The 23,905-nt window shown below is 55.0% G+C and overlaps 1 protein-coding gene across 3 annotated transcripts in view; it reads right to left on the bottom strand.

The window, feature by feature from the left end:
• MCAM (melanoma cell adhesion molecule) overlaps positions 1 to 23,905 on the bottom strand; it is a 34,461-nt gene that overhangs the window by 1,591 nt on the left and 8,965 nt on the right. Inside the window, exons 2-16 of one of the 3 annotated variants that reach the window (XM_044439631.1) lie at positions 14,193 to 14,323; positions 12,507 to 12,717; positions 11,401 to 11,471; positions 10,741 to 10,828; positions 10,320 to 10,493; positions 9,959 to 10,083; positions 9,274 to 9,424; positions 8,284 to 8,399; positions 7,087 to 7,228; positions 6,867 to 6,991; positions 6,010 to 6,148; positions 5,553 to 5,585; positions 4,566 to 4,616; positions 1,582 to 1,723; positions 709 to 826 (exon numbers count right to left, since the gene is read on the bottom strand). In XM_044439631.1, the coding sequence (XP_044295566.1) occupies positions 709 to 826; positions 1,582 to 1,723; positions 4,566 to 4,616; positions 5,553 to 5,585; positions 6,010 to 6,148; positions 6,867 to 6,991; positions 7,087 to 7,228; positions 8,284 to 8,399; positions 9,274 to 9,424; positions 9,959 to 10,083; positions 10,320 to 10,493; positions 10,741 to 10,828; positions 11,401 to 11,471; positions 12,507 to 12,717; positions 14,193 to 14,323 (1,817 nt within the window). The remainder of the gene's footprint in view (positions 1 to 708; positions 827 to 1,581; positions 1,724 to 4,565; positions 4,617 to 5,552; positions 5,586 to 6,009; positions 6,149 to 6,866; positions 6,992 to 7,086; positions 7,229 to 8,283; positions 8,400 to 9,273; positions 9,425 to 9,958; positions 10,084 to 10,319; positions 10,494 to 10,740; positions 10,829 to 11,400; positions 11,472 to 12,506; positions 12,718 to 14,192; positions 14,324 to 23,905) is intronic. The other 2 variants (XM_044439632.1, XM_044439633.1) reach the window with 2 other exon arrangements.

The following is a 23,905-nucleotide window of genomic DNA, read 5'->3' on the forward strand; positions in this document are numbered from 1 at the left end:
CTGGACAGCAGGGAGTTGGGGGACGTGTGGATGTGAGCGAAAGCCTGGGGGGGGGGGGTGAAAACACATGCTGCACACCGGTTTGGACTCGTGGCACACCCGGGACTCCTCCGAGTGAGCCACGGAGAATGAGCGTGGCTTTGCTCCAGAAGGCCAGACAGCCGTCGAGGGAGCACTGAAGATGCACAGGAACACAAGCGCGGGTGGGGGGAAGCCGAGGGCCTGCAGCCACGTGCCTGCCGCCCACATGGAGCATGGAAAGCCGCCGAGATGCTGGCACGGGGGGCTGAGCATGAATGAATGCAGAGCATGGTCGTGCGACTCTGCGTGGCGCAAATGCCGGGCGGGGGCAGCACGGAGCAGAGGGAGACGGCCCAGGCGGCCGGCGAGCGCAGGATCGTCCGCTGCCTCTGCATCCGGCCAAACGGGCCGTGAACAAGGCGAGCAGGAGCTGCAGGGACTTGTGATGCTCCAGGCAAGCATTAGCAGCCTCAAACTGGGCCCCTCAAACTGGGCCCCTGGGCATTGTGCTGGGAGAGGAGGGAAGGGACAGCCTGCGACAGTCCATCCCACAGGCCGGTCTGTCCTCCGATTTAACCCTCGGTGCGAGGCGAGAAGGGGGGACGGGCCACTTTACTGCCTGGAGGCATTAAACCCGAGCGAGCGAAATCACGTGAGCAGGTTCCTCTTAGCCATCCTCCATCCTACCTGGTCACCCGCTGATCTCTTCTCACCGCTGGCCCCCTGCAGCAGCATCGCCTCTTCAGGAAGCTTATCTGACTTAACTTCAACTACAATCTCGTCTTTATGTGCTTCGGGCCTCGTGCTAGGGAGGACGGAGGGCGACAGAATCGAGATAGGTTGAGTGGGCTCCCCGGGGGCCAGAGGCGCGATGCAGCGGGTCACCGGCCGGCTGCCCCCTCCCTGCTCGGGGGAGCTGGAATCGGCACGGCCTTGCGAAAGGTTCGTGCTGAGGGGCAGCCCTGGTCTCAGCCTGCGTTCCGGGGAAGCCTAGACTGAGCTCTGTCTGGGCTGTCCAGGGCCGGATCGGTCCACTGGGCTGCGCCCAGCAGAGCCTGCAGGCAGCCAGGAATCGAGCATGCCGTGGGCTGAAACAGGAAGGCTCTGGGACACCAGCGGCTGCCCCGCGAACTGGCCCCAGGTGCCCTCAGGATGCCTTTGCACCAGCGGAGCAAGGAGTGGGGGTGCCTAGCTGCCTTCCCACCCAGGCCTCCTCTCGGGTGACCTGGGGCCACAGGCCCGTGTCCCCAGCCTGCATCTGGAGGACGCCAGGTTGGGCACCTGCGGGTCTGCCTGTCCCAGCCTCCCACGATCTCCGGCCAGCCTGGCCACGAGGGCTCAGCCGTCAGGCACCAGCAGAACTGCCTTCCTCTGCAGCCCTCTGAGCCCAAGGGGGGTGCTTGGGGCCCAGCGGACAGCAGCAGCTCCAGCCTCCCACCCTCCTGACCAGGACAAGCCAGCTGCTCAGTGCAACGAGATGGGGCAAGCGTGGCGGGGGGGGGCCTCTGGCATGGGGAGGAGGGGGGCAGCCGAGCGAGGCGGGCCGATGGCGGTGCTTACATCTCCTGCTTGCCGGAGCGCCCGCAGGGGAGCCTCCCCTTCTTGTGCAGGAAGTACAGGACCGCGCCCAGGATGGACAGCACCAGGATGCACACGATGACCGCCACGATGATGATGCCCCGGCTCTCCTGCTTCGTCGGCTCTGTGGGCGGGGGAACAGGCAAGTGCGCTCTTCAGGGCCCCGGAGCGGCCCTGGGCTTCCTCCCAAGGGTGAGCCAGGTCCGGGTCTGCCGGACAAGCCTCCACATGCATGCGGGGCACCCAGAGCCCCTCCGAAGGCGGACCGGCTTGCGTTTGGGTTGGAGGATGTCGAAGCAAGGGCTCCGAGCGGCTCACCCAGCGGCCGTCCGCAGTTCCAGCAGCCCGCTTTGTCAAGCGGGTGCCCTTAGGAGGATGGGGGAGAAAGCGCTGACGAACAGGGCCAGGGGCTCGTTCGAAGGCAAGAGCTAGCCCATCATTTGCTTCAGGCAAGCGGCAGCGGCATCCAAAAAACAGCGCCCCATTGCAGAAAATGGTGGAGGGGGGGGTTAAGGCGGTTCCCCCCTCACTCCTACAGCAAAACTAACTCCCGGGGGGCAGATTTCCATTGGCTGCTGGCAGGACCGTGCAGTAATTCTCTGGAAGTGCAGCAAAGCTGCAGAATTTGGATCTCAAAATCAGCTCCTGGTTTGTTTCTTAAAGCAGGTTCTGGTAGAGTCGAGGCCAGCTGCAATCTCAGAGTCGTCAGAAGGGCAAAAGGCTGCAGACTCGCAGCTCCCTGAAACTAGCAGAAGTAGCGATCGCAAAATAAGAGAAAAGCAAGTTGGTTGCACAGCTGGCCTGCTTATCCCAAGGCTGGGATTGCCTCGGATGAAAACAGGTTTGCCCTTTTGTCATTTCGCGGACGTGTGCGCGCACAGCCCCTGGATCTGGTCTCGCAGGGGCCGGCCTGCAAAGCGTGGCAGGCAGCGAGAGCGCGTGCCGGTCCAATGGACTGGGAAGGCCCTCCTCCGAACAGGAGAGGCCGTCCCAGTGCAAGCGAAAAGGGGTACCTTCTTCCAGCTGTACCTTTCTGCACCCCTCCAGGGGCTTGGGGAGGAGCTGTCTGGTTGTACCCCAAGCTCGAAGTGTCATTTCCTGGCAGGGTGGGCATGGGGGAGACATCTGGAGAGGGCCGGCTGGGGGTGGGGAAAGCATCTGGAGAGGGCCGGCTGGGGGTGGGGAAAGCATCTGGAGAGGGCAGGCTGGGGGTGGGGGAAGCATCTGGAGAGGGCCGGCTGGGAGTGGGGAAAACATCTGGAGAGGGCCGGCTGGGAGTGGGGAAAACATCTGGAGAGGGCCGGCTGGGAGTGGGGAAAGCATCTGGAGAGGGCCGGCTGGGAGTGGGGAAAACATCTGGAGGGCAGTGAGCGGAGAACAGAGGCACTGTTACTACTCGGTGCAAAACTCTGCAGAAAGTTCTACTCTGCAGACCCTGATCCAGACCCCTCTGCTGGGTGGAAGGAAAGTCCCCTTACCCAGTGTTCTGTCCCCACGGCTTCCCCCCTCCCCCAGGCAGCCCCCCAAGCAGGGTGTGAGTGCACCAGCCCCCTCTTATCTGTTTCCTGCTGCTCCCACTACTGTGGTGAATATCCCGGCATGGGGGCTGATCGGCAGCCCGCCCCATTCTCCATGACCGCCTTGACGGAGGGAGCCTGAGCGCCTGTAATCCTACCCCCTCTCCTTTGTGGAGAGACAGGAGGAAGGAGGTGTACATCCTGTTAACAGCCCTTGCCCGGGTCCGCTTGTCATACAAACCATGTGGAGAACTTTTGCGACCTGGATTCCTGGTGGAAGCATTTCAAATAGCCTGCCAAGTTTTGTTGATTTGACTGTGAACGCTACTTTAGCCTTTGAGATTTTGGGGGGATGAAAATAATAGATGGTATAGAACATTTTTAAATAAGAAGGTGCTCCCCCCAGCACTCAGCCAGCACATTCTAAAACCTCTTAAAAAGAACACAAGATTAACTACCTTTAACTCTATTTTAACGTATTCATGCGTCGATTGAGGAGCTAAGCCCTAGAGGTCTATCTGATAAAAGTAACAAGCAACCATCCTGCAGAATCACAACAAACCACCATCTCTACCAATTCATTCCCAAAGGGGCCGACCAGACACAAATCACATCCTGTCCCAAGGCTGACCCACTGAAGCCCCGAAGAAAGGAACAGCAGGAGAAATCCACTCCCACCCCAGGCAGTCCTCCTGCTCTGGGAGAGCTGCCCCAGAGCGCTTTTCTGAAGGTGGACTTGGTCTTCAGGCTGAAAGGTCAACGAGACATGAGGAGTAGCAGCTCTCCAGAGTCTCCAGCCGGAATGTCTCCAGCCCTACCTGGAGACGACTGAAACCAGGACCATCTGCATGCAAAACAGGGACACTCCCATCAAACCACAGCTAGGGTTTCTAGCCCTCATGGCCGGAAACAAACTTTAACCTCAGTTGAATTCTGGTGGAATTCTGGAGAGGTAAATAAAACTGCCGAGAGGTAAATAAAACTGCCAAGCCGGTATGCTGAAGACAATGGGAGGAGTCCTCTGCACCAGCTCAAAGGCCACCTAGTCCAGCTTCTGGTGGACTCCAAGTGACCAAGCCTGTGATGCCCATAAAGAGGACATGACCAGCAACAGTCCCCCTGAGCTATTCATTCTTCATCCGCAGCACAATTCAGAGATGTGCTCCATTTGATTCCAGGGCTGGCCTCAATCATCATAACCTTGCTTCTCTCCAAGATCAGCAGAAGAAGAGAAAGTTGTGCTCAAGACAGAAACACTCTGCATGGAAACAGCTTTTCTCACTGCAGAATTAGCTCTGCTTTGCTGAAAAAGAGTTTTAACAGCTGGAAAGCACCTGTGCAGCCCCTGACTGTCAGCTACCTTTGGCTATGGACTTGCAGGTTGCCTCCAGAAAGGTGGTGTGAGCCAGAGGTCCACCAAATCTGCCCCAAAAGAAGTAAAACAGATACCTTTCTTTGGGATGCTCCCAGGTTCCTCTGCCTCTCTGGAAGTGTCATTCCCTGCCAAATTGGGGTGGGCAAGACATGAGGAGGGTGGAGAACTGGAGAACGGGGTCTTCGCACTGAGCGCAAAAGCACCGTGGGGAACTCCCTGCTCTTAACCAACGACGACAGACTTTCCCGCCCCCTCTTCCGTTGTTGAAATTGGCTGTGGACTGGGGCAAGTCCTCCTCGGCTGCAACGTTCCTGCCTCGCACCGAGGGGACCTTCCGCAGAAACCCTGCTGCAGCTGCCTGCAGCACAGACACTGCACAGGAGACGGCGGGTGCCAGGAAGGCCACCCTGCCTGCTCAGCCGCCATGCCTGGGAAGAGGCGGAGGGTGACGTGGGCCGCAACTGGAGCAGCCCAGAGACATGGCTGGGCCAAGACGCCGCTCCCACGTCCTGGGGGCTCTGGACCGATCCGATCCGCGGAGCAAGAGGCGCCTTGGGCTTCCACCCCCCTCGGCTGCAGCAAGCATGGCAAACGGCCCGGGCGCTGGGACGTCTGGAGGGCCCCAGCGGAGGAAGGCCGCCCTCAGGCAGGGAGCTCAGCGGCTCCCACTCCCCTCCTGCCTTGGCGGATGGAGCAAAGACCCAGCCCGCACGTCTCCTTGGGAGGGTCTTCCGCTGGACGCTCTTGCACCAGGCTTGGGGGTGGGCAAGAGAGGCTTAAAAAACCCCTGCCCTACTTATCCCCTCCTGTCAAGCATTCCCCCCCTCTTCTATCACAGGAATGCCAAGCTGCGTTCGTGGCGAGGTGGCCGCCCAGTCAGGCCCCAGCCTGGGTCAGTCCTCTGAGCCTCAGAAACGCTGCTGCACTGCACGCTTCGGACCTTGCCCCCAGACACCTGCTGGCTACTTCCCCACACCCTGAGACCCTGTCTTCTTGCCCGGAGGGCACCTGGACCACCAAGGGCAAGGTGTGTTTGACAGCAGTGAGATAGAAGAACTTACCTTTACTGCTATCCGGAGCTTTCTTCTCTGGTACTGAAAGAGAAGGAGCAAGGCAGGATGAGCTGCCGCTCTGCACTGCTGGTTTGCCCCCTGCACCGAGTGCCTGTCAAAGCCCTTGGCTTCGTTCTGAAGGAAGCAGAGAGCATCCTGGCCTGGTGCGAGGGAGTCTGAAGAAGCTGCCCGGGGGCTGTTGAGGAAGGACGCGCGGCTCCCTCTGCAAAATACTGTTTCTCAATTCGATCCAGGGACTACAAGGAGCAACTGAAAGACGTGGGCATGTTTGACCTCGAGAAGACTGGAGGAAGATGCAACAGCGCTGTCACAAAGAGGAAGGACAGGATCTCTTCTCGATCGTCCCAGGGGGCAGGACATGGAATGGGACCTAGTTGCATGAAGCCAGATTCTGGCCAGACAGCAGCCGGAGGGAGGGAGGTGAAGGAGACGGCGATGAACTTACTCTGCTCCAGCCGGAAATGATGCTCCACTCGGCCCAGCCTGTTCTCGGCGGAGCAGTTGATTCCCGAGTCCAGAAGCTCCTCGGTAACCTGGACCGTGAGCGTGCTGTTGTACTGGAAATTGATCCTGGAGGAAAGGATCTGTCGGATGGGAAAATGCAGGTTGCCCTGAGGGAAGCTCTTGCAACAGAAGAACCCAGCCTAGTGGTCCTGTGAGTGGTCCCCAAAGCCGCCCTCCAGGGTTCTCCGGAGGGGCCGTCCCATTCCCTCAGCCCCTCCTGGGTGGCCTCCTGCAGTCTGCAGTGTCTCCCTCCATTCTGCAAGTCCAAATTGCTTCTCCTAAAGCTGAGCTGTGGGCAGGGGGAATTTCCAGCTCCGCTCTGCGGGCACCTTGGGTATTATGCCCCCCCTTTGCCTTTGGTTTCGCCCACCGATAAAATCCAGGTCCCAAAAGCTTTCCCACAGCCGAAACTTGGCACTTGTGCCGAAAGAGTTCAATGCCCACATCAAAGTTGGTCCAGTCAGAATTTTTCTGGATGGTTAATGCTCAGGTACTGCGGGGAAGGCTGCCTGAAGCACTCGGTGAGGGAGAACGTGAGAGACGGGGAAACAAAACGCAACACACCGCCCTGCGGCTGTTCCCCATCCCTGGGCATCGGAGTGCCACTGAGCTGCTATTTTAGCTCCCAGGATGGGGCGCCGAGGAGTGAGCGGCTCGCTCACTTTTGCCCCACGTGCTTTGGACACGCCGGGACCTGACCGGGGACCTCGCGCTTCATGGCCTTCACTCCCCGAAGCACACAGGGCGTGCCCCAGCCGCCAGCCCGCCGGCCCCCCAAGGGGCCACACAACAGCTCACCGTTCCATTGCTGATGCTCCACGTGATCTTGGGCTTGGGGACGGAGAGGACGGTGCAGGTCAGCTTCGCCATCTTCCCCTTCTGCACGAGCACCAGCTCTTTCGGGGAGGCCAGGAGAGGCTTTGCTGCAAGGGAGCAGGTGGAGGACTTGCAGGTGCTGTGCCGGGACTGCTGCCGGGGGCGGGGGCGGGTGGGGGGCCAGGGTGGGGGCAGCCCTTACCATGAACAGCTAACAGAACCTGCTTGGAGCGCACGAGGCTGGGTGCCTGGAGCATGCGAGCCACACAGCTGTAGTTGCCGGACATCTCGAACCTCATGGAAGTCAAGTTCAGGAAGTGCCCCTTCGTGATCTCATTCCCGTTCTGGAAAGAGGGGGAGGTGGGGGGAGGTTGGGACCAGGAAAGGGGGCCAGCGCGACGGGGCTTCCCTGAGCCAGCGGCCCGGATCTTGTCCCACCTGTGCCGTGCCTGCTCCCCGCAGCCTGCTCCTTGCGTGCTGTCGTCCTGGCGGAGGCACTTTGGCTCCCGTGGGCACCTTGCCTCGCTGCCCCTCCCAGTCCTCTGAGATGATCGACACCTTGCATTCCCAGCCAAGGCATCTTACAAGGTAAGCCTCGCAACAACAGCCTTGTTAGGTAGGCTGAGAGTGGATGACTCCCCCAGATCAAACCCTCGCCCCCCGGGTGCTTCAGGAGCCAGATCGCCCAGGCCCCCAGTCCAGCGTGCCACGCTGGCTCCAATGAGGATGCTAATGCGGATGTTAATTATTAATAAGAATAAATATTTGATTTTCCAAATACAAAGAAAGTCCAAAAAAGAGGTGGCAGCGGGGAGGGGGAGCGGGCAGAGGAAGCCAACTAACATCTAATTTCATTGCTGGCAGAGGAGCATCCGATTTTCTTTCCTTGCCCCTCCACTTTACAGGCAAAAATGCCTTTCCCAACGCCCCCTGGCTGGAGATTTTCCCTGTAGTGCATCGCAGTAACCACCGAGATTTAGGACAATCTGACTGCTGTTCCTCACACTGGGGAGTCTGATTTCTCCTCGAGGCCTTTCGGGAGAGCGGCAGCCACCCTCCTTAGTCTCTTTCCCACGATCTGAAGAACGCTTCTGATGGGCCTCTTGGCCTTAAGAGGGTCTGAACCTTCCAGCCAGTTTAAAAACCATTCATTAGAATGCATCTGAGCAAGAACTGAAGTCCCTGATTGGAAAGCAATACTGCTCCACTGTGTACACATCAGGTGTTTTACCCTCGGCTGTCGCTAGCAGAACGTGCTATGTCCATTTCTCATCCCCGGTTATTTGTCGCAAGTCCCGGTGCCAAACCCAGCCCTGCAGGTTCGTGCTCCAGCCAAGGGCGGTCAGGGCTGAAACTGAGGCCGTTGCGCGACCAGCCAGCACTTTTAAGCCAAGATTACCCTTTCCCAGTGGATTTCCACAGGTCCGGAGCTTGTCGTGCTGCATGCGAGGTGCAAGTTGTCCCCCTCACGCAGATGTTTGGGCTGCTCTGGGATGATGGTGGGAACGTCGAGGTCTGCGGGAGAGAAATGCGAACGCTGGGCACGTCACAATGAGATCTCCCACCTTTGCACAGCGCCGGGTCCTTCCCAGCCCTTCATGCAGAGCCTGGGAATGGCGGGGGCAAGAGTCAGGCCCTGAAACATGCGATTGCCCCGACCTGCCATGCCGTGCGGTCGCTGGTTGTGCTTTTGTGGGCAGAGAGCAACACCACTGTGTGTGTGTGTGTGTGTGAGAGAGAGAGAGAGAGAGAGAGAGAGAGAGAGAGAGGGAGAACAGGTGCGCTCTAAGGAAGAGCTTGCTCTGTGGAGCATCACACGTCTTCCTTGCAAAAGGACCTTGCTGTATGAGCAGGCCGCTGGGAGGCCGAACATGCGACCGGCGGAGGACGTGGTCAAACGCACATACGAGGTTTGTGGAAAGCCCGGCACCTCTCCCTCTTCGTGCCTTTGCAGATGTTCAGCCAGTTCTCTGCACATCCCACCCTGAACTGCACACCTGTACCTGCAGCTGAGGCTCAAGCGAAGCTGAAATGCAGAACTCAAAGCGTCCTTTCTGGGAATGATGGGGCTTGCAGTTCAATACACCCAGTGGTCCCCAGGCTGGGGGAGCTTGAGCAGTTAGCAGGTTTTGAAAATCACATCCCTACTGCGATAGTTACAGACATGCCATCCCGGAAAAGTCATGGCAGACCTGCTGCCATGCTTATGCGCACCGTCTCAGAGCAAAAAAGGAAGCCTGCTTTTCGCTTTAGGACACGGCACATTGCTGTAATGAAGCAAGCGAAGCTCTTGCGAATGAGCGGCCAAGGCGTCTTTAGACCGGGCGACAGCACGAAGGGAAAGCCGGGGCACCCCCTGCCCCGAAGAGACCCGCCCAGCCCTACTCACAGTGCACAGGAAGATTTAAGTCCGCTGTCAGCTCCATGAAATTCTGCAGGTCCAGGGCCTTGCACCGATAAAGCCCACTGGCGCTCCTCTCCACGCTGTGGAAGACCAGCTCTCCCCCGCCAACAGTGGAAGGCAGCTCCACCTCCTTGTCCTCCGGAGCACAAGACAGAGAGAAGAAAGCGCAGCAAGGCCCTCCTTAGCATCACTGCGAAAGAGCACGTGCCACAGAACCGTCTAGCCAAACTTCAGATAAACACGTTCTGCCCAGGTTTAAGAGGCGCCCATTGATCTGCACAGGGGGCCCCAGTTACGCTGCAGGGTGAAATCCACCCAGCACATTCTGCAGAGGGCGAAAATCATTTACTGATGAGCAAACCGGATCTTTCCAGTGCTCACAAGTAGCTCCTTTGCACTGAGGAACCCAAGCTGAGGCAGAGTTTGCTGGTATTTCATGGTAACTTCTCCTCTCCCCAAAAGCGAGTGATTGTGGGGAAACAGATACTTCTTCCTTCTGGCAGCAAACAGCCCATTCTTCCATTCTCCACAGGCCTCCTCTGATGTCGAGTGTGGGGCCGTGGCCTGGCATGTGGCTAAGTGGCCCCTCAGCCCCTACCCGACAAGCTGGCCAGTCCTGAGCAAGGGGGAACGAAGCCCTGTCGCAGCCGCAGGTGTGCTGCACGCTCACCTCCACTTTGTGAAAGGTGTATTCGGGTTCTGGGTTCCCGTCGGCTTTGCAGCGCAGTGTCACGTTGTCCCCCTCCTTGACGGGGCTCTGGGCTTCTATCTGGAAGCTGATGTTCTCGGACGGATCTACAGCGAGGGGCAGAGCAAGCCTGCAGGAGCTGCTGCGGTTTCTCCTCGCCCGCCTCCCCATCCCGTGCAGGCGAGAGCAAAGGCACTGGCATCTCCAGCCTTGGGCTCAGCATTGTTCGCCTTCCTCCGCACGCAGCCTCCAGGGCTCTCAGAACATCTCCCCCTTTCTCTCTCCCGGAGGCCTACAGCAGTCCCTGCCCAACGGCCCTGCCCGCTGCCCACTGCCCCCTTACAGTGGACGTTGATTTTGAAGCTCTTTGACTGCGGCAGGGCCTTGCCCTTCTCGTGGCTGACTTGGCAGGTGAAGTTGGCGTGGCGGTCCTCTTTGGTGACCCGTGCCGAAAGGGTGCTGCTCAGCGTGATCAGCCCACTGGACTCCATGGTGACCGCAGGCCGGATTTCGATTTCTGGAGGAGCAAGAGAAAGGCGGAGACAGCATGAAGCCCAGAGGAAAGGCACGTGTGCTTTGGACAGACGCTCTCTCTGCTCATGCCATGAGGGATACCCAGCCTTGCAATCCCAGCTGGGACCCCTCCTCCTGTGCGCTCCACCAACAGAAGTCTTGTGCCAAGCACCCCAAATGGGTGGCCCCCATATTTTGTTCTGCCACAGGCTTCAGCGCCCGAAGCTGCATCACGACTCCTGCAGACTCACCTGTTCCGTCAGCGCTCAGAGGCTCTTTATTCTTGTACCACGTGATGGTGGGGGTTGGGTACCCGTTGCGACTGACACACCGGCCGATCTGCAAGGCAGGCAGAATCCCAGTGTATGATCTAAGGGGCTTATTAAAAGCTTGGCCTGAGGCTCGCAGCTGGTATACTTGCTGACTGCAAAGACAACGTTCCCATAAATGCGTTCCAGGCAAACCGTGCATTACACGGTCTGTTCTATCCTGATTTCAGTTCATACTGACACCTCGCCCTCCAAGGATTTCCAGCACCGCAATCTCCTCTGCTTCACCCAAAAGGCATGTTTATCACCACAACATCCCCCTTCGCTCTAGCCGTGATCAAATGCACCATCTTGAAATACTGCCTTCTGGCCCTTTTTTAAAAAAATCTTGGGAATTAAGCCAGCGAGAGAAAGGAAGCTTCGGCCCTGACTTCATCTAGGAAATGCTATGTCAAAGCTTTCTCCAAAGCTATGGACTCATTCACTGACACATAAGGGCTAGAAACTTGCACAGTGTTCTCTTTTTACCAAAAGCACAAGGCACTGATGACGGGGAATTCTGTGCTGGACACCAAATGCAAGCTCATGCTGCATCGCTGCCGATGTGCTTGCCGTGCAGGCGTGTGCATCTTGGAATCTTACCGTGTGCATCTTGGAATCCGACGCCGTGATGCCGCCGTCGCTCTCCAGGATCTCCGGGGATTCTGGAATTTCTGGAAGAGCGGAAGCACCCCATCCATCAAGCAACCACAGCCTGGCTTTCCCAAGAAGTGTCCCCTTTGCCGTACAATGCTCCTCTGTGCTCTGCAGCCCTACTCAGGCTCATGCCTGATGCAATTCTTCCCAGGACCCGACCAGAGCTCTCTCGATGCCTGGAACTGATTTCAGGGCCGCAGCCTTTGGCCTCTTTGGAGTCCCTGCTCAGGACCCTTTCTCTGGTGCGACCCCTCAGCCCCAGATCCTGACACGTGATGACGAGGAAATCATTTTCTGCCACTGACTTCTGTCTGTCCGCTTGGCCCCACTTCCCCTGGCTTCTCTCCTGGGCGAAATTCGCAACTGTAGGCTCCTTGGGACAGAAACCCACCCTCTATCTGGCAGAATGCCAGCCACACGGATGGCCCGACAGACAACTTTTCCAAGTAAGGGAAGTCAAGCAAATTACTCTCTAAAGGGCATAAATACTCTGCATCCTAGAAGAGGACTGTTTCCCAAGGAGCCGTTGTGATCATCTGCTATAGCAAAAAGCCTGAAAACCTTGCCGGCACCTTAAAGACTAACTCATTCATTTCCCCACGAGCTTTTATGGGTGCTGTTGGCTTCTGTGGTCAGTGTCCACGAAGGCTGGAATAAACGAGCCAGGCTTTCAGATCACACAGGCCTCTGCCATGTTGAACGGAAACCAAATTGTGTTGCTTCAGGTGGGAACAAAAAGTCTTTCCTCCCAGATATTGCAAGGGTTGCAGATGAACTCCGAGGCAAAGGGGATGTTTGGAGGATGGTGAGGAGGGGCAGATGGTGTCCATGTCCCTGCCATTTCCCAGGTTCCAGGGCGGCCAGCCTCCACCACTGTGCACCCCAATTCCCCATGGCTTGTCTTACAGAGGACTAGGGAGAGATGCCCCCCAGTCCCTCACAGCGGCAAATCCCACTCACCACCCCCGATTCCCCCAAGAAAACAGACAGGCAGGTCTGCAAAGGGGGCATATCTTGCACCTCCACAGGATCCGGCCCCCAGAACTACTCACTGTAGACACGCAGCTCAGTCCGATTCTCGCCGACACCTAAGCTGCCTAGCCCCACCTGGCACACGTACACCTTGGCATCCTTCAGGGTCACCTTGCTGATGACGAGGGAGAAGTTGGCAGACATGCTCAGCCGGTCCTGGAATTCAGGCTCTGCATGATGCTGCTTGCCCTGAATCATGTATATGATCTTCTTTCGTGTGTTTCTGTCCATCTGAAACATTAGAGGGGGGTTTGCAATGAGAGGGCCCAGTCCAGCCCTGCCCACACCCAAGGCCTGGCCGGTAGCACACACAGGACTTGCCGGCGGAGGGGGCGGGAGCAGAGGGAGAGCTCGCTTCCTGTCACGGAGCCGTCTGTAAGGAGGACAAGGGTTAAAAAGAGGCTCGCTGCAAGGAAGGCCTGGGATGGATGCAAAGCATTTCTGTAAGCAGGGCTAAAATCATTTCTTAAAAGCCCCTGGAATTCCAAACAAGAGAGAAGCAGATCAGAAATGTGCATCTGTATGAAACGCTTCTCCTCTGCTCTCTATGGAGGAGTCCACCTGTGTATTTAAGAAGGACAAGCCAGGGTATTCCTCTTTCTTACCGGTGGGATGCCCCCTTTCCCCCTGCCAGCCAGATTCCTGCTCCTCCTTGGACTTGCCCTGTCCACCGCCAGCCTTTCTGATGGTTTAAAGAACTGTTTATTTTATTATTATTTGCTGTTAAATTAATGTTCCAACAGCTATGGTTTTACATTGTGCCTGCACTCCAACAAATCAAAATTAGGTTTATTGAAATCTCCTTTTTCTCCCAGAGCGGCTGCCAGGTACATGAGTTGCCACAGGGGGGCAGTGTTGGCCTTCCAAAACCAGGGAAGGAAAAAAATCTTAAATTGCCTCTCCTTGCTTTACTCATTTCATCTTGCTTGTTCTAAAATTCTCATCCATTTCTAGTGATCTTTCTAGTGCTTTACTTAGTGCATCCTACTTCTTGTAAAATCCTCATCAGTTTCTAGTGATCTTTATAACGGAATCCAAAAGGTATTTATTTATTTTATTTATTTGGAATTTTTGTATGCCATCCCATTTGCATAAGCCTCGGGACGGCTTCCAACATATAAATATCTATAAAAAAACATACATACATACATACAAAATATAATAAAAAATTTATATATAAAATCTGGAAACATCCTGGCTTAATAATTTAAAACCAATAAATAAAATCAGCAATTATTAAAATATTATTTAAATAAAAAGGTCTTAAAAAGGTAGCATTCTAAAATGAAGAAAACCACCACCTGCCAGTGCAATGTTTAGGATTACACAGCACTGACAGTCAGACACCATCAGTAGCTGCAAGTCCAGTGTAACGTCTATGGCCTCAAAGAGGTCACCAAACGGGAAATGAAGATGGGCACGAAGGGCTGGGAACTGGAATGGGGCCTGGCAAAGGCGCGTCATGCTAATCTCAGAAAAGTCTGCTCCGAGCACACGGGCGAAGCGTAGGCAGAATGCAAAGCGACAGGTACAACAAGAAAGAAATCACAGAGGCCATCGAAGGCTGCATCTGACAAAGAGCTCTGTGTTACTCAAAAGCTTCCATATGGCTGCAGGTTTGGCCAAGCCCAATAAGGGCACAAAGCCATGTCATGGGCCCAGTCTTCTGCCCCCAAACCTCTCTTGACGCCCCATGTTTTGCTCACCGTGTACCAATTGACATAAGCGTAATTTCCGTCTTCGGGGAGCTTGACCTCGCAGGGGATAACAGCCACGGTCCCGATCGCCTCTTCCACGAGTTCCGGCGTGAAGACTTCCACATTGCTCCCCGTTCCCCCTGGGACAGAGACAAGCCAACGGTGAGGTACAGCAGGGCCACCGCTGGAGAACACGGGTGGGTTCTCCCTGCCCCTTCTGTGTCTGCCCCATGCAGGACTGTACTTTGCTAGAGGTGAAGAAGGAAGACCCTTTATGGGGACACGCGCTCCAGGTTGCTGTTAAAATCTGGGCTGGTTTAAAAGCAAATAATAATAATAATTTGCCCCTCTGGTTAAGCCTTTATCAGCCTAACATGAAACGACACAATTCAGAATAGAGCCATTCTGTCCATCAGTAAAAATGCATGTAACTCCCTTATGTTTAAATACATACATGTGCATGCATTTTATATGTCAAATATATAAATGTGCACAAAATGTTTCCCCCGATGAATCAGGTTCTTCCATATAGATCAGTAGCCAAACCCTGGACATAGCTAGCCGCAAGACGATCTTTCCTCTGACACCCATGCATTATTCAAGGAAAAGAAAGCATACTGCTTATTTCAAAAGCTTTTGTTTACCCCTATGCAAATATTATGCTAAGTTAATCAACACCAAATCAGTTAATCAACTGAAACTGGGGCCCATTCTGTACATATTCAGGCAGAAGAAAAGGCCTACAATTCCCAGCTCAGGCATCTTTTCTGTCTGTCCGGAGTGCAGTGGAACGTGGCCCTAATCGCTTCACACTTCTGAAGCTTTGGAGCAAAATTAATGTCTCTAGCGCACTCCACGGCACGGGGCCTTCGTCTTACGCAAGGCAAGCGCCCGAGGGACCGGACCGATCTGCCCCATTGCTGTGACTTCTGGAGTTCTGGGAGAAGAATCCTTGACGAGGATTGTCCTCTCGAACTTCAAAGACGCCCCCTCCCTGCAAATCAAGATGGGGATGGTGCAATTTATCAGACCCCCGTATTGCAAGAGACCACGGAAAGACCACCTCCTTTTCAGGATTAATTAAGCACGGCGTAACTCGGTCACAAAGACCATGCATTTCTCTGCGCTAAAGGAAACTGAAGAAAGAACTCCCTCCCGAGTCCCAAGATTCCCCATCGCTGCCCAGCGCTGCCTGGCAACAGAGGCTGTGGCCCCATCCTGGGGGCCTCTAGCAGCCGTGTCTATTTGCCCAAGCAGGGTCTTCGGTTGAACAGGCATTCCCTCCCTGGGAAAGTATTTTGGGAGGCGAGGAGAGCTGGGCAAGGCCCGGCAGGTGCTCCGTGCCTCGCCAGGATTCTGCGAGGGAAGGCTGGGCGGCTCAGTCGCTGCAAACCCAGTGCAGAATGTGCAGGTTCATGCAAGCGTGGCCGGCCGGCCGGCCGGGGGCGAGGCAGACGGACGCGAACTGCACCCTCTGGCAAAATGGCCCAGAGATGCGCCAAGCGCCTCACAGGAAGGCTTCCGATTTCAGAAGCCCTGTCAGTCCTGCTGAAGGCGCCTGCTGCCGTGATCAACAAGTCTAGCCAACCTGGCCAAAACTTTCGAGATGCCATCCTGCAAACAGCTTCACAAGAAGGATCCTGCACAGCACAAGGACTTGCCTCCAGCTTTTGCTCTGAGGACTAGTTGCTCCAGTTTAAAAAAAGGCATCTTCTCGCCTGGGCTGTTTCCTGAAGGAAGGTTTGATGGAGCTGGGTGGAAATAAAGTATTATCCCTTTCCTTTTCGGGGAGTGGGGCTGGTGGGGTGGGTGGGGGGCAGCGGGAGGAAGGAATTGAGAAGCTGGGCTTCCTTCAGGGCACGTGCCCGGCTGCTGTTCTCATTAACCACAAGAAGGGGAAACGGCTGCCCCGGATGAAGCAACTTCCCAGATGCTGTTTGCAGCGGAACAGGTGGGAACGCAGAGGCTCTTATTCAACGCCGGCTGCAGGCAGACCTGCCAGCCTTCTCCGATTACCCTCCCTGTTCCACCCACACCCCAATCTCCTGTCCGACCCCCGGCTTCCTCCGGCTTCCAATTGTTCTGGGATGAAGAGGCGGTCGGACTCAGCCATCCGGGGAATACAGCCCTCTTGCTGAACATCTGCCGGGTTTCCCAGACAGACAGTCAGAAAAAGCTGGACTTATAGGTCATTATATGTGCATTTTGCTAGTGGGATTAGATGCTTCCCCGCTCAGTCCTGAAAGGCAATCCCACATTACTTCCAGCGATGGGCTTTGTTTCAGCCGTACCAGCAGAAGGGAGGGTGGCTGGGGGAGTGGCCTGCCCAGGCTGCTGGTGCCGTTTTCCCTCAACTGGGCAGCAAGGCCCTGTAGGAAGTCGGAGATGGCCCTGCACTGCATTCCCAGCAATGGCCAGTCAGGGGCGCCTCCTGGAACACGCCCTCCCTGGCCCAGAATGAGGCATGGAGACCACCGCTCTCAGCTCCAGCCTGCTTCTACCGGCACTCATTTCCTGAGGCTTCCTTCCAAGCACCTCCTCCCAGGGAAGCTCAGGATGCAACAACAAGGCCTTTTCAGGGATGGCTCCTCTTCTGGAGGGCTCCCTCTCCCCCTCCAGTGAGACCCACCTGGAGCCAACATGGCGAAGAAGAAAGCCTGCCGGTGCTGCTGGCAGCGGGAAGGTCAGCTCCTACAGGTGGAGGTCCAAGCACCTGTGAAGACCTGGAGCCTACACTGGGGGCCAGAGAGGCAGCAGGGAGAGCATCTTACACAGACGTGACTCCTTCCTCACAAGGGGGGCAGGTGGCGCCACATGGAAAAGGGCAGCTGGGGTGTCTGGAGCCGCAGCTCAGAGCTGTTGGGGAACAGCAAAGGCGACCTCTCCTGGAACGTTCCCTCACTGGGCAGCAGTCGCAACAGCAGCACTCTTTAGGACTGGACTGGCACCACCGGGGTGGAGGAGTGGGGAGCCACCGTGGCCAATTTTCCCTCTCCACGCGTGCCGGTTGTGACCCAGCCTAACTACCCTTGCCAAATGCAGGTTGCCAAGATGTCTGAACCCAGTGAGAGCGGCCGGCCGGCCGGCTGGCTGGCTGAACCCTGAAACCTCTTTGCCTCTCTGAGCAGGAAACAAGGCATCATTGACTAGAAGAAAAAAATGTTCCATGAAAGCCAGCTGGGGATGCTTGCTCTGAAAATACGGATCCTGCTTCTTTCATAAGGACACTTACTACTCTTTCGAAAAGCAGAGGGAGGGTTACAGATGAAAATCTCTTGGTCGGCTTTTCTGTCGGGCCCAATACCTTGCCTGCCTTTCCAAGCATTTTTATACGGACACCTGCCAAGTCTCACCCCAGTTCTTCTGCAGCATATACAGTATTTCTTTTTAGCATCCTCATTTACCTCCCAGGAGAACATCTTCCAAGGTCTGCTTGTTGCAGCTCTTCAGCACATCTTCTTGCCACCCGCTGAAATTCATCACCCACCAGCCAAACGAAGCGACCACTCCATTTGCTTCCCATTGTTTATTTTCCATTGTTGCCCGTCCCTGCTGGGGAAATTTATGGAAACCCAGCCCTCGCTAATCCTCCCAGAGCAACATGGATTCTTGCAACAGCAAGACAACTGCAGATTCCCGCAAAGACGGTGCTTTGGGGCAACTGCAGAGGAAGAATCCAGACACGCAAAGGCGGAAGGTTCTGCTAGCGAGCAATACGGCAAAGCAGGAGTTTGAGGCCTCAGTTCTTTCCCTGCACCTAACAGAGTCACCCCCTGCATGCAAACAGCAGCTGTGCTCCTTCTCAACCCAGCACGCAGAAAAGATGCCTTGCGCTTATGGGCTACCTGAGTCAAGCTTATCATCATTTGCAAGGACAGCAGGAGACTCCTTCAGGGCAGCCTGAGATCACCCAACACAGCCATCATTCATGAAAAAGGGAGGCGGGGAACATGTGGAATTGCTCATCCAGGGAGTGGCTCAGCCCAGCCCCTCCTCGGGCCCCTTCCTCATCCCCCTCAAATTTCTCCAAGGAGTCATGGAGAAAGAACAGAGGTGTGCAGGCGTTGGGACGGTGGCTGACTTCTTCCGGGCTCCACACGAGTAATGGGCATCTCTGGCTCGACTCCAGAGGAGGAGTAATGGGTTTAAAATCGATCTGGCGCTAGGACTGGGCCCAGGGGAGTGGAAGCTGGAAAGAAGAGGGCAAAGCCATCTGCAGTAGCAAAAATTATTGCATCCACAGTTGGCATAAAATGTGCATTTTGCAACAGTACAACCAACTTTAAGAGTGCACTGTATCTTCCTCTCCAACAATTCCTTACAAACTAGTACCAACTTCCAGAACTTCCAACTGTACAGAACAGGAGCAACTGGGCTGGTGGGAGAAGGCCTGGTAGCTCAGACATCCAGACAAGATTCACAGAGATGCCGCTCCCAAGGGACACAGTCTCCTTTCCCCAAGGCTGGATTCGGCCCAGCTGCTGCAGCTCAGCCAAAAGGACAGCTGGGAGACACACACAACCGGAGGAGGGTGCCCCTGAAAGGATTAAATCTGCCATCTCTTGCTTCTCCAGCTCTCCGCAATCTATCCATTCCAGATTTCACCGAACTGTAATGACTACCAGCAGGGATGGGGCACAGGGGGAAGCATCACCACGCTCAAAAATAGCAAGGGCCTTTTGGGCCAGTGCAACATTCTCTGGTGCCAAGAATGAATGAGGGACCCGATGCAATTAAACAGAGGAGTCAGGAAAAACCGGCCTCATGCGTGCGGTATGCAAACAGAGACACTCGCTTAGCAAACAGCCCAGACAGATGGAGGCCGCGGTTTTTATGGGTGCCGCAGATGTTGGGGGCAGAGAGGAGAGCTGTGCCATTAAAAGGACGGAGCACTGGCCAGGGCCGGAGGGTGGTGGGGGCAACCTGACGCCGTTTGCCACCGCAGGAGCAAAAGCTAGCCTGGCAGCTCTTCCTGTGAATTAATGCAGGGAAAATCCGAACAGGAGCCACCAGTGTGGAGGTGAATGGGAGTCGCACAACAGCCAGGTCCCTAGTCAGACAATGTATCCACACAGTACACTCATCGTGTGTGTATGTGCGTATACTAAAATCAGAAGTTTAGGTGTGGCTCCATCAGAGAGGTCCCCAACGCGAGGGTACGGCCCTTGCCCCGTGCACAGGAAAAAGCCATCAGGTAGCCAGGTGCATTAAATAGCTTTTTGCCAGGCACCACCAGGTAGCCAGTTTTGTCGCTGTGTTCATTCTAGGTTGTCTGAACAGGGCTGCACAGAACCCATTAAGAGTATGTCAATCTCTCCCTCATCAGATCCATTAAGCAGAAAGTCCGAATATGCAAGAAATGATTACAGAGCCACAAAGGAAGGAATTATGAATCTCTCTCTCTGGCTGAGCTCCTCCTGCGGCCCCATTACTGTAAAACGTGATCAATACCCACTATTTTTAGCCTTGAGACCATTAGAGTACCCGCCATGAGCGAGTTACTCCTGTTGCAACAAGGTCGTGCAATCTTGCCGGCTCACATGAATCGTGGATTACAGCAAAGTTGGGAATCTGAGGTCTTCCCAGTACTAAGCCTCCCATCATCCCTCACTGTCTATGCTGGCTAGGGCTGATGGGAACTGCAGTCCAACAATATTTTGAAGAGCGGAGCAGCACATCACCCACGCTCTGTATTTTAGGATCTGGTAGATTCCCAAGTCAACCAAGAACATCTCTGCCAAACCTTTATGGGGAGCACAATGTCTGCAAGGCCGTGTACAGGGGAAGTCTAGCTGGCTGCTTGTGTTTCCGGTACTGTACCGTTCCATCACCTGCAAGCTCAAATTTGTACATTCCTGCATCTCTCACAGAAAAGGGGGCAGGCGAGAGATGGCCAGAGCAAATGCTTTTTAAAGAACTGCACACTTAACACAACAAGTCTGCACTGCAGAGAGAGAGAGGTGCAAACCTGCTTCCAATGGCATGCAGAGCAGGGGCTGTACCGCTGTGTTGGGGACCTTTCTGGTTCCAACTGAAAGGTGTGGACTGCTCTGCTAGGTGAATGATGGGGCAGAGAGCAGAGAGAAGTCTTTCACTACAGCCAATTAGGTTAGCAAAGGTGGGAACAGGCAAGCTTTCTGCCTTCACAGAACTCTTTGTCAGGGCAGAATTCCAGATGCTGGCGGGGGAAGCTGCCTGTCTCGCCTTGCTGGCCATTGCCCGGGAGACCAAGAGTGCCAAAGCCATGGCCGGGGGCTGATGTCAGAGCAGCAGCCGACAGCTGGGTCCCCTTGTCCATGTGCCCCTGCTGGCACCGATGATTTCCTGCTTGCGCCATGAGCTCACAGCACGGGAATGCACAACATGCACCACGGCGCGCGGGTCAGAAAGCGTGTCCTTTGTTAGCCCTCTGTCCCTGAGCCTGGCACACGACTCGTGGCCGGCACGTCAGAGCAGCTGTTGCCAAAACTCGCAGGAAAAGGGGGGGGGGGCATAAGGAGCAGAGCTGTGCCAGTTGGCAAGGTCGGTCAGATAAAGAAAGCCAGGGAGGGTCCATGCCCGCATGTATGCCTGCTTTGGAAACAGTCCCCCCCGAAACGCCTTTAGAAGGGGCCACGAACGGCTGCGCGCTGCCAATCTGCACTGGCAGCCCCTTAGCCTGTTGCCGAGTTCAGAGGCGCCTGCCCCTCCCTTTTCTCAGGAAGGTGGGGGAGTCCACCGACACAATGGCTTCATTGACGATCCAGAAGGCCTCAAGGAGCCCTGGGGAACTTTCCAAGCCGGGGCAAAGGACACAGAAAAGCCTGGCTGGAAACAGAGACCCCATTCTCCTGGAGAACCTCTCCGTTTCCAAACGCCCACCGCCCACCGAGCTCTGCCGAAACGAAAGGGGGAGGAGGGGGGAGCGGAGGGGAGAGCCATCAGGGATGACCTCATTAGTGACAAGATCCGATGGCAACGAAGGCCTGACACGGTTCCCACAGGACACGGAGCCACCCTGTCCAATTAATCTGTCACATAAAAGTTTTGCGAGCAAGACATTTGGGGGCAGCGAACCTCCGAGTGAGGAGGCGTCCACCGCCTGTTCTCTGGGCAAATGGAGGAGAGACAGCCGCAATGTATCGGGGACTGTCCTGCTTTTGAAACCGAGGAGAGACCTGAGGGAGACCCCTTTTCGCTCTGCTCTGCTCTGCTCTGCTCCCTGCCTAGGCAGTTCCGTGTTTGCAATCAGGAGCCAGGATGATTTGAACATGTCCGTGACGTGGGAACGGGCCGTTCCTCTAGAAGCCACCCTGGATTCCACTTCTGAAAGCAAAGCGCAACCTTAGCGTTACCATATTTGTCGAACTTGCTCCGTCTCTCACTCTTCAGGGGTGGCAGCCCTGCAGCCTCATTACGGGCACGAAGAGCCTGATCCAGGCTCCACACACAAATCAGAAGCACAGGGTTATGCTGCAAGACAGTTGCTAGCGATGGACAACCGGCTGGAAAACAACTGACGACTCCATCTGCCATGTTCCCCGTGTTCTCCTTCTTTCGCAAGCCACTTCCACTTCCCTGCAAGATCTCTCAGCGTGACTGTGATCTCCGGCATGCCAGCAGCTTCTGACTGTTTTTCATTTCATTTCTGCATCGTGCATTTTTTCCCATCTTTCCCTCCAAGAAGTGCAAAGTCCTCCACATCCTTCTGCCACCCAGAACCTGGTTCTGACAGCCTGTTGCCTCATAGGAACTGCTGGGACCCATAGCCAGGTCCACTGAAGGGAGGGGTGTGAAGAACTGCGGGAGAGCAGGCTTCCTTCTCCTTCTGTGCCATCTGCTCCCCTCTTGCACAGAGCAAGCAACTTCCAGTGGGACTGTGTGGACAGGAAAGTGCACACCTGCAGCCCTCGAACCACCGTAAGGTCTGGAGGAGCAGGTGAGCTGTGAGAAGGAAGGAGCCTAATTCTTCCTGCTCTGGGCAAGAACGACAGACAAATGCAATCCCAGAGTCAAGGGATGGATGCATGTTAACCTGCCTACCTGAAAACGATGGCGGCGGAAGGCGCGATTGTCCTTCTTTGTTACCTCATTTCCACAATGCCCAGGGGCCAAAGGCTCTCTTGCTGGCTGGGAAAGGGAGGCCTTCCCTTCGCCTAATCATGCACAGACTTGCCACCTCGATGCATTAAGAGTGCTTACCACTGTTTTGGTGGCTTCCTGGGTTTGGGTCCATTTTGTTGCATACTTTTTACCTGTTTAAATAGGTGCCTCTTTCTCTCCCAAGGGAAAGCTCTGAAGCCATTGAAAAGAGCAGTTGATGAGAAAGAACCGCTGGTAGAAACATCTCCCAGACTTAAGGTAGGAGGAGGCGCAGCACCCCTTAAGGTGGGAGGGGGTGCAGTCCTCTGCACTGCCAAGGCTTCCTACAGTTGCAAGCAAAATGACGACTAATAGTATGCCCCAGGACCCTTCATGCAGCCTTAGGCAAATCAGTCTTCTCTGACCTCGGTTTTCCCCATCTGTACAATGGGAACAAACTCAACTCACAGGGTAGATCCAATGAAAGACTAAGAAATGCTTAACCCAGTTGTGAGGGAAAAGGTCGTGCAAGTTCCAACATTCCCCAGCTGGGGTTTGGATGGGAACTGGTGGCACATGCTGGGGGAAGTGTTGCTTTTTTTCTGCTGAAAAGCAGTGGCAGAGTGAGCAAAACAGGGCATATGAAAGAGCCCCCTTAAGGCAACCCGCAGGATACAACCCTTGTTAAAACAAGATGTGCAGAGGGCCTACAGAGGGTGTACCAGCTCTGTAGGTTCCTTCCAGTTTCGCCCTCCTTCCCCAGCCAGGCCCCATCTGCTCTGTGTCTGCAGCCAGGCCTCCCCTAGGCGACAAGCCCTGGAACCTGGCAGCCATCAAAAGCAGGCCTTTTGCTGCTGAAATTTCCTTGGCAAGCAGACCTGGGCCGGTGAGAGAGGCGTCTTGGCTCTGGCAATGGGGGAACTGAGCTGCCGGCACCCGAGCGTGTGTGCAGAGAGGCAAAGAAAAGGGAAGTTTGCTCCATTTCCTTTTAGACCTTGCTGAAAAAAGATGAAAAGAAATATCAACCTTTGTCTTTAAGAATCTATTTTACTTTTGTTTTAAAAAATACATGACTCCTGTAAAGTCACAGTGAAAGAGAAATCAGCTTTCTTCTTTTTAAAGCACAACATCTGAATGCCTTTTGAAGAGGGAGCTAAGGGATTCCTCTACCTTCCCCTTCCCCTCTTCCTTGTATGATATGAGCATTTTCCAAACCATTAACCCACAGACAGGGACTGTATTGTTTCAGGATGCTTTGGGGCTGAGAAGGGGAATGCAAATACTTTAATATGTAAATGCTGAATGGAAAAAAGCCAACTACTAGATTATTAAGTAAAAATTAAGGACTACCACAGTTCACATTTTACAGATGCTTGGAGACACGGAGTTAGTGTGGGACCAGAGGTGAAAACTTATGCCAAAGGGCAACCAATCTGCATTTCTAATTTGCAGTTAGAGGATCCATCCACAGCAACAGGGAACAACTGTGAACTCTTATCCAGGCTTCTGGGAAGTTACATATATAAACTTCCTGGGTATAAATTTGCAGCAAGCAGTAGACAGGGATTCTTCATATAAGAGTGAGTCTTTGGAACTCACTGCAAATGGGGTGTTGGTGCTCATGCTAACCTGGGTGGCTTTAAAGCAGGAATTAAACAAAT

Source organism: Varanus komodoensis, unplaced genomic scaffold (assembly GCF_004798865.1).
Source record: "Varanus komodoensis strain SLA01 unplaced genomic scaffold, ASM479886v1 scaffold35, whole genome shotgun sequence".
Lineage (NCBI taxonomy): Eukaryota > Metazoa > Chordata > Lepidosauria > Squamata > Varanidae > Varanus > Varanus komodoensis.